Consider the following 9,386-nt stretch of genomic DNA (forward strand, 5'->3'; position numbering starts at 1 on the left):
CTTGAAAAGTGGACATATATGATCCTACACATGAACAGGACAGCTTTCTTAGAAAGTGTTTTCACAACAAAATAGTTGTTGCTTGGAAAGCTAAAAACCAAGCTAGCTAAAGTATTTTTAAATTGACATCCACAAACTTCTCGATTCTGTTTAATAAACTCTTGTTGCCCTCTAGCGTTCACATGTTGTTTCTAAATTCCCCTGCAGAACCCAGACCCAGACAGGTAACGCAACTCATTTGCTCTTAAGGATGGCAAATAAAAAGGTAAGCTTTTCAGTACACTTGCCTAGTATCTGCCCTTCTTTGCTCCAGCACAAAAAAAAAAAAGAAGGATTAATATAAGAAAATTTAAATTTGTTCCTATAGAAGAAGGTATGTTCCTATAGTAGAAACAATTGATAAGGATTTAGGTGTTGTTCCCAGCACCTCTCCTGTAATGAGCTGCTCTGCTGGCACAGGCAGTTTTTCTTTATAAAGAAAAACAGTGAACCTAAAATCTGTGCCTACAGTATTACAGCCCACAATAGGACCTAATACTTACCATTTTATGAACTCATTTCCCCCAAATGTTTCCCCCTCTCCTCACATTCCCTGACTAGAGACCCATGGAAATAGTTATATTTAAAAAAATAAAAAAAAATAAAAAAAAAAAGGAGGTTAAACAAAGTGCACTGAACTTGAGATACTTTTCCTACTTTATTCACTTTTAAGAGGTTACCCAGAATGGTTCTCATTTAAGCATTGTCAGGCTTAAGCAACATAGAAGACCAGCTGTTTTTCTATCTATAAAGCAATTTGCAGCCCACATAGAGTAAGAATTCTACTTCTTGACATAAGGAACAATGACTTTGCTTTGATCTTTGAATAATGGAATTTTCAGAGAATTTTCTGCATGAAGTTATTGTTGGAGTTCTCAGAAAATCTGCCTGCAGGCCATTTTTGGATCAGGCCTGCTTGCCACCACACCGAACTTGACAGATCCAAGAAGCTCTTGGATGTGAGTCACTCTTCACATTTTGTAATAGCATTATTTCCTTGTATTCGGGAGGCAGCCTTCCTTCCCAGCCCCCTGGTTTGGAAGTGATTATGCTGCCTGCCCCACTGATGCTTTGATAGCTAGTTTTCATTCTGCAAACGCATTTAGACTGGGAAGCAGTGGAGGAAAAAGCTTGAATACTATGGAGCAGGAAGCTGCATGGTGAATGGTGGATGAGTACACACATCGTCATTCATCTCCTTTTCCAGAGATGGGCAAACTCATAGCAGGTTTGATTACTACCAGACATATGAAGACAACTCTAGCAAAGAAAAAGATATGCTATCAGAGCAGGGAAAGCCCTGCTGTTTGGGAAGGACAGCAAGTCCAGCACCGAGGCTAGTAGCTCTTCAAAAGCTGCTGAGGACAGTGCAGAAGTCAAAGACATGCAGGCTCATCCACCTATTTCTGCTGGAAGCTTCTCTGAGGTAGGCAGCCTGGAGCACAGGTTGCCTTTCAAACTTTCTCACTATCCTTTAGCCCTTCCAGACATTAAGCAACTGGAGATAACACCTATTCTGTGTCCTCTATCAAAGATAAAGCTGCTGTCTTTGCTAAGCCCCCTTCACAAGTTTCTGCCTGCTCCGTGATTAGCTGGTGGGTCTCACCTGTTATGGATTTAGGTTGATGAGAATGGTTTCTCTTTCATGCAGGTGCCAAGTCACCTGAGCAGGCTTTTGCCACAGAACTTGTTTGCAGCTGGCTAGACTTTGATATGACAAAAGCTCTCTGACATGCCGGAAAAAAAAATCAGTGTGTTACATTCTCTCTGGAAAGGGTAAACACAAACTTGTGGCATGTCATTCTAACGGTAGCTATGACAAAGGTATGTTGTATGCAAGTGAAAACATTAAAGCCAAAAATCAATAACCTTCACATACCTAAGGAGAGTTAAGCAGTGTATGGTATGTAGAGTGCAACTTTCACTATTCGAACCTAAAACCATTCAGACGCAAAACTCTACTAGCAAGTACACCTTGAAGGGCACAAATACAGTAAATATTACCAGAATTCTGTGAAATATTAGGGAATCTGGGGGCAAAACAGCACAGAAAATGCCCATATGCTGCACAAGTGTTCAATGTACTTGTAGTGGAACAGATGTACTTCTGTTCCACTAATCTTGTCACAGAATATAGACTAAGCTCTTCAGATGTTTTTTTTCCATAAAATAGATAACTCCTTAGCTCGCCTTTGATAAACATGTTTATTTTTAAGATTTAATGATATACAAAATGTTATGCATTATAGCACAGTATAGAAAAAGCAGTTTTCCACCAAAATCACCTGCTGCTTTCCCATTTTGGCCACAATGAGAAAGAGAGGAAATCCTCTTCTAAGATTTCAGCATCTACTGCTCACTTTCAGAGCAGACCTCTCAGCAACAATAAGGTTTGCTCTTAACTGATCATTTCCCTCTCCCCTTCCCATCACACATCCGCATACATTCCATTGATCAAGTAATCCAGCCTCGTGTAACGTCTCTTATGAAGCGATTCATGGACCTTCTTCCCTGTCAGTGCAATAACTAATAACAGGAATATCAGCCCCAAAAATAAAGCCGCTACAAGACCACTTTTTTCTCCCAGGCGAATGACATTCTCCCGCCTCAGAAGGCCCTCCAGGAAGTAGCTTCGTGAATCAGACGGCTCAAAACCCTGAGGCGTGTTTTGGAAAGCCCCAAGGGACTCATTACTAGGCAGAGTGAGATCTGAAGAGAGGAGGGTGACATGGTTGGTGTCACTGGAGGAGACAGCTGCTGGTGTCCAAGGAGTGTCCGGCCCTCTCCTACTTGGCCTGGCGCTGCTGTTTGTGGTCACCCACTTGGCTGTAGTGGTGGTAGTCCTGGAGCTTGAGAGAGGGACACGAGCAGCAGCAGTGCGGGCAGCTGGGCTGCCAGGTTCGGCGCTAGGCAGAAAGGCCACTGTGGTGGTGGTGGTGGTGGGAGCAGCAGGTTTAGCAGCGGTTGGCAGAGACCTCGTGCTGGATGGCAGCCTGGGGACACCTGTAGGCAGAGGAGCCGCGGTGGCATCGCCGGCTTCAGGGACACTGGGCTGAGTCATGGGGACTGAAGCTGAGGGATTCCCATTTCCAGCAGCGAAGGATGCTTTTGGAGGCAGCAAGTTATTGACTTTCAGCCTCGGGATGGAGGCTAAGCTCTCGGGATGTTCTTGATCTTGTATTTTAAGGGAATCTGTATGAAATTCACTCCTGTCTACCTGCTTGGCCACATGGTTTGGGAGTTCAGGTGTTGGGTGAAAGTCAGATTGTTGCAAAGCAGTGGTATGATTCAGATGGCTCGTTGGACTGCGAGAAGTAAAGTCTCCAGCACGAAAAGACAAAGAGTACCCGCTTTTGAAAGATGTATCCTCCGGAGCTTGAATGTCTAGAAACAGAAAGAAAATACTGGTATTTAATTATTCAATCTATTTTTGACTACAACAGCCTTTGTGTCATCATTTTTATTTCTTGGTAAAAGGAATATAAAGGGCATCCAAAAAATAATGTTGTTGAATCCAAGGTACTAAGATTGTCCTTACTTTTAAAATATGCACACTGACTTTAAATTGTGTTCGTGACATAAGACCTCTCAACTTCAGACCTGGGCACACAGACTGACTGCAGTTTTGTACATATTTCACCCACGCAGAACCACCATCCAAATTTGGTCAAATTTTATGCAGTATGAATATACTGCCTACATGTAAGTGTGTATTCAGAGGTGAAAAGCAGAATGAGTGGGCCTATTGCCTTTAATCAGTTCTCAGGTTCTTTAAATAAAGAAGTAGATAAAACATGACTTTTATTCATTTGACTTACATATTTCCACCAAGATAATTATATACTCCCCTTTCTTGTAATATCAATCTGTGATTATTGGATATAATTTAATTCATATGCAAGAATTGTCTTAGGATCAAGGGTAGTATAATATCTCCATTTTATAAACTGAGAACTGAGTGGAGAGAGTCTAAGGGACTTGCCAAAAGTCATGTGGGACACCTGTAGTAGTCTGAGTGCTTTGATGAGAAGTCTCTTAAGCTTCAGGACCACCTGGAATAAGTATGTAAAAGTGCTCTACTCCAGTTCCACGCTCATGACTAGCACTGTGATATTATACTACATGAGACATCCCTGAAACATCTGTTTACAGACATAGTAGGAACAGTTGCTAATTTCTGTGAGATTACTCCTCCTCAACAGTAACAATATAGATTGTATTCCTCCAATTTATACATGTATAATTGCATGGCAGTGAACCAGGCCTGTACAACTTACAAAATACATTTCTGATCAAATACTTGGCCAAAGAAGGATCTAAGATCACTGGCTGACTGTTTACCATTCAGCAAAGTGTCTTCCCTACAGGATACCATTGCCTCTGAAATAATTCAAGGATTTAATGTCATGCATGGTGAATGCAAACAAATATTGCTCAAGTTCCCAAATGCCAGGTAAAGCGTGGCAATGAATTCCATTTTTCCAGGGTCATGGCAAAATATGCTTTTCAAATATAAATCCTGCCATAGCCCAGAAGTCCTTGGAAGGACTGCTGGCACAGATCCTGTGTCCTTACTATTATTGTCCAGCTGCCACAGAGAGCATTGAAAAAGAGACATGCTGTTGAGCAGTTCTGACTCTCACTCCTCTCTTTTATAGAAGAGAACTCTCAGGGGTGAGGATTTTTTCAGTCACTTCATTTTCAGCTAGGAACTCTTTCTTATCTGGAGGGATTTTTTGAGTTTTACTATATAGAGAGAGAAGCCCATTGGGCTGCTGTTCTCATATACCTTCAAGCCTTCTGTCTCCACCAGAAAAAAAAAAAAAAAAAAAAAAAAAAAAAGGCAGCACTTTAAACAAAGGCCCAGCGACTTAACTTGAACCACAGACACCACTTGTTATCATAAACTTGTGGCCAAGCACCGCCTTGCTGGCAATGGGAGGCTGTAAATGGGCGTCACCACAAGGGCTGACTTCTTGAAAGCCATACTCTGATTCTAGGAGGTGATTGAGGAGATAACAAAATGCTCAGGCGTTACCTAATCATAAACCATATGGGCAAAGGCAGCCAAACTGTGGGCTGCACCTGCAGTGCTGAGCACGTTTCTGCACCAGCAATGAAGTGACTGGTCAGTGCCACCGAGCCAGCCCCCAGCTTGTTGCTCATTCCCTGTTCCCAGGGTTCTCCCAAGGACGCTCTGACCTGGCTGCAGCTGCACATTTCAATGTGGGCAAGTCCTTTCCCTGGGACTCTGTATCCCTTTCTGTAAGACAGGCATACCAACACTTGGCAGCTACAAGTCCCATACAGGAGTTGAGCATTGCTGCTGCTCTGCAGCGTTCAGATTATTGCGACTGCCCGCATTAACTAACTCGACCTTGTGTTCTCAGCACGAACCATGGACCGCAAGGTATTTGTTGTTTCCCTGTTAGACTACAAGCTCCCGAATGTGCTAGCTCTGAAATGGCATGTGCAAGGCAGAACCATGCTACTAGAACAGCTCTACTTGTTGGTGAGGAAGATCGAGGCACTACACAAACCACCCTTTAATGACATAAAAAACACAATGGTCCTGCTGATACTCTCAAGCTGTTGATCCAGTAAGCTGTATTAGAAATGAAGTCTCAGATTTTCCTTCTGAAAATAATCACCTTATGAACCTACTTTGACGGAATTTGCTAGTCTTGCCTAGCTAACTTGGTAGGGTGGAAAACCCGAGCTCCACAAAAGTGCATGGACAGCAGAAACCAGAAATGCTCTTCCTTTTCCAGCAGGAGTTCTTTGCTACAGGAACCAGGAAATGCTTTGTTTCACTAGTCATAGGTAGTTTCCATTAGTTAACAGGCTGCAAGAACAGCTAAAAACAAAATGTCACTGCTAAGTATCTTCAGTATTTTGAGTTGCTTTCTTTATGACCAATAGTTGTAGTCCTCACTTTTAGTTTGGGTTTCAGTCTAACCACATGCATATTTTCCTTTGGAAAAAAACAAAGCTTGAAAGGGTTGTCAGCACTGACACCATGTGGTAGCTACCTTTTAAAGCTTATTATAGGAATATAATGTAAATAAGATGGCATAATCTTTTCATGATTCAGTGCTCACAGAAGCCAAAAAGCGCAGAATGCAAAACAGATGGCACAGGCAATCGAGTCTTTTAACTAAGCCATGACAGCATTTGCAGGACAAAAGCATGATTACATTTCTTGCTTTTTAGTTTGCAACCCCTGTATACATCTGGGGGATGAGAGAAGAGAGTGTAATGATAATCTTATAGGTGTGCAATCCGCTTGTTGTACACTGCGCTTGCCCAATTCCTATGTGACTGTGTCTGCACAAAATTATTTCCTAACACTGTGTGAATAATCCTTCTACATATCCCTACTGTTGCTCTGTGCACAATTCCTCTAGGAAAAGTGCACTTTTTTTTTGTAGTAGAAGTTCAACCTCTGGAAATACAAAATTCCTGCTCTCTCAAGCAGTCACACTAAAACTACCTTATGCACTCTTGGCAGGACAGTCTAATTCTCGGTTTCTTGACTGAGGAGTTCAAATGGGTCTATTTCAAGTCGAGATCAGTCAACAAGTAAGACTTTCTATTCAAATTGCTGGAGCAATTGCTGAAATTTTGGTGTGTGCAGCCCAGTGCCATAAAATTTTGAGTTTAGTCGCTTTGCATCTGTGCTTCAGGTTCCCTAACTGGAAATAGAAAGCAATTATTAATATACCCAATTACTCACTAACATCACAGCAACACTCTGTGGCTTGCTGAACATTTGCTCGGTGTTTCTCCTTGTAGGTGCGTGGTCTTCATAAGTGTAGTGTGAACCCTTTAAATATGCAGACAGCTACAAGGTCATCATGTTGCTACCTGTTTCAGCAATACTCGTCAGCATTATGTACAGGAAATTTTCCTCCAATAGAACATATCAAAATAAAAGCTCCTTTTTGTTTTACGCAGGTAGAAACTATGTGAAATTGTGAATCTAATACATGGGAACTTCCCAATGGTAAGAATGTTGTTATTCCAGCTGGCAGCTAAGCCCATGCAAAACTCTCACACTCCTGTCCATCGCTCATCGGGCAAAAGAAAAGCATTTTCCAGTTTTTAGAGTGCTTCTTTTAAAGGTTTTTGCTTTTGCAACCTCCAAATACCTGCTTGCTACTGAAGTCATGAGTGCAAAAGCCATCTGGCATGGGGACCCACAGCTTTTGTATGATTTACCTCTACTTATCTTGTAGCTCACAAGTCCCATTGCTGGTTTTGTTGGACAGGCTGCTGCACTAGGGCAATAAAAAAGATAGCAGTTTGGATGTGTGCTTGTCCTTCGAGCATCGAAAATCATCAAGTTGCACTTTTTGTCTCCTGAAAAAAAAAATGATATGTACATGTTTCAGCAGCAATTACTTTTATAGCATTTTGAAAATAGGATGTACTCTATCAACTTAAAATTTTCCTGGTGTAAGAGGAAAGCAGCTCGTACATCACCCTGCTCCAGGAAAGGCAGCACAGGGATGTCAAAAGAATGGCCCAAAGGCAGGATACAAAGGGTCACCCCTTCCTCTTCCTGTACAAACAGACTCAGGGAAAGAAGGAGCCGATTTCAAGCCCTTACCCACCCCTCATGTGAGGGCTGTCTGCAGATCCTACCCCACCAGCACCACTTCTTGTAACATTTTGTTGCTTACAAATCCAGATAGATAGGAAAACCTCCTCATTATTACTTCTGGGGAGGAGGACTATTTGTTCATTTCACATCCCTGGAGTTCCTTGGCTTGGTAACAGTTGTTTCTATTTGCTGCTGGACCTCACCCTGCTTCCTCTAGGGGCTCAGGGGTGAAACCCAGCGGGCACAGGGAAGGGTAAGCGCCCCAGTGCTGGCTGGTATTAAACGCAGCACCCCGTGCCAGTTACTCGGCGGTGCTTCTGGCTGCGGGTTTGCCCACCCTGGGGGACGGCCATCTGAGGGGTCTTAGCCCTCAGAACTGCCCCTCTGCTTCTTCACACCGCAGGGCTCCAGCACGAAGGTCTTGCATCGCTGGCTGGCACTCTAAGCAATTAACATCCCTGGTAGGGGGCACATTAATGTTCCAGTGCGGGGTACGCAGCAGTGCCTTGTCCCTTCTCAGGGGGAAGCCACGCAAGCCCGGGCCGGTTCCAAGCGCTCCGCAAGCAGCGGCAGAGCACAGCAGAGCGCACGGCGTTACCTGGCAGTGCCTTCCCCAAGCAGCAAGCGCGTCCGCAAGCGCCAGGGCTCGAGGCGTAGAGCGGCTCCGCAGCCCTGACGCCTCGGGAGAGCGCCAGGTTCACGTCGATGATGGTGTCGTCCATCCTCTCCACTGAGCAGTCCTGGCTCCGCGACGGTGCCGCCAGCAGGCAGGCGATGACGGGCAGGCAGCTGGGCCACCAGCCGCCCCCGAGAGCCATGGTGGCCGCGGCGGCCGCTCACGGTGTCCGGCTGGGCCACGCGCAGGCAGCGAGGCTGCCCGCGGCGCAGGGGCCCCGCGCTCCTCGGCCAAAAAGAGGCGTTTGGGGCGAGCGTCCCGGAACCTTCTGCATAGGAAGCACCAGCTGAGCTGGTTTTTCAATTTCTTTTTTCTTCCCCGAAGAAGTTATGGAGCGGGGGCTGCGCGGAGAGGCCCTTTGGGGGCGTTTTGTCTCGTTGAATCCCTCCCCGAGCCGTGCAGGACAAAAACGGCGGCGGGTGCAACGCCGAGGAGCGCCGAGCAGCGCCCGCCGCTTCCCCCCGGCACCACGTCCGGGAGGCGGCCCCGGCTCCGGGCCCGGCCCTGGCCGCGGTTCCTGCCCCGATCCCGCGAGCGGGGGGCGGCCCCGCCGGGAGGGCGTTTGCAGCTGATCCCTGCGGGGGTCTGCAGGGCGGGAGAACAGGGAAAAGGAAGAAAAGGAAGAAAAGGAAGAAAAGGAAGAAAAGGAAGAAAAGGAAGAAGAAGAAGAAGAAGAAGAAGAAGAAGAAGAAGAAGAAGAAGAAGAAGAAGCCTATGCTAAAACTATTAAAATCTATTTATTTCTGATTTCTTCCTTCCTTTATTTTTTACTGAATCTTGTGTACCTTCTGCAGGCTGCGGCCGCTTACTGAGGGTGCGGCGAGAGCAGTTGGTGTGCGTGTCCTGGGCGGTGGGTGCACAGGCGCGCATGCGGAGGAACCGACTCTGCTGCCTGCGCTCAAACCATCGCAGCAAAGCGGAGCGCGCCGTGGTTGCTGAGCAGGGGGTTCATGGATGTGCCTGTCTCCTGGGAGCCTGGGCTGCGATTAGTGACAGGTTTTTCTGCACTGCCTTAGTGCAACTGCTGCTTCAGTAATGCTTTCTACCTGGAAATATTCCATTCCT

At 45.4% G+C, this 9,386-nt stretch overlaps 1 protein-coding gene across 1 annotated transcript; it reads right to left on the minus strand.

The window, feature by feature from the left end:
- Positions 1 to 2,405: 2,405 nt before the first annotated feature.
- Positions 2,406 to 8,633, minus strand: MANSC1 (MANSC domain containing 1). Its single transcript, XM_026044770.1, has 3 exons — positions 8,244 to 8,633; positions 7,261 to 7,401; positions 2,406 to 3,423 (listed from the first exon to the last, which is right to left on the minus strand). Exons 1-3 carry the CDS (start codon positions 8,461 to 8,463, stop codon positions 2,468 to 2,470), a joined length of 1,317 nt encoding a protein of 438 aa, XP_025900555.1. The 5' UTR covers positions 8,464 to 8,633; the 3' UTR covers positions 2,406 to 2,467.
- Between the last annotated feature and the right edge of the window lie 753 nt (positions 8,634 to 9,386).

This window comes from Nothoprocta perdicaria, unplaced genomic scaffold (assembly GCF_003342845.1).
Source record: "Nothoprocta perdicaria isolate Ctin4 unplaced genomic scaffold, notPer1 scaffold_380, whole genome shotgun sequence".
NCBI classification, from domain to species: Eukaryota; Metazoa; Chordata; class Aves; order Tinamiformes; family Tinamidae; genus Nothoprocta; species Nothoprocta perdicaria.

Excerpts from the sequence above, each read along its gene's own strand:
- MANSC1 (XM_026044770.1), bottom strand. The coding sequence starts at position 8,463 with ATGGCTCTCGGGGGCGGCTGGTGGCCCAGCTGCCTGCCCGTCATCGCC. Across the intron at positions 7,402-8,243 it reads CTTGGGGAAGGCACTGCCAG|GAGACAAAAAGTGCAACTTG; the intron begins GTAACGCCGTGC and ends TTTTTTTTTCAG. Across the intron at positions 3,424-7,260 it reads GAGCTACAAGATAAGTAGAG|ACATTCAAGCTCCGGAGGAT; the intron begins GTAAATCATACA and ends TTCTGTTTCTAG.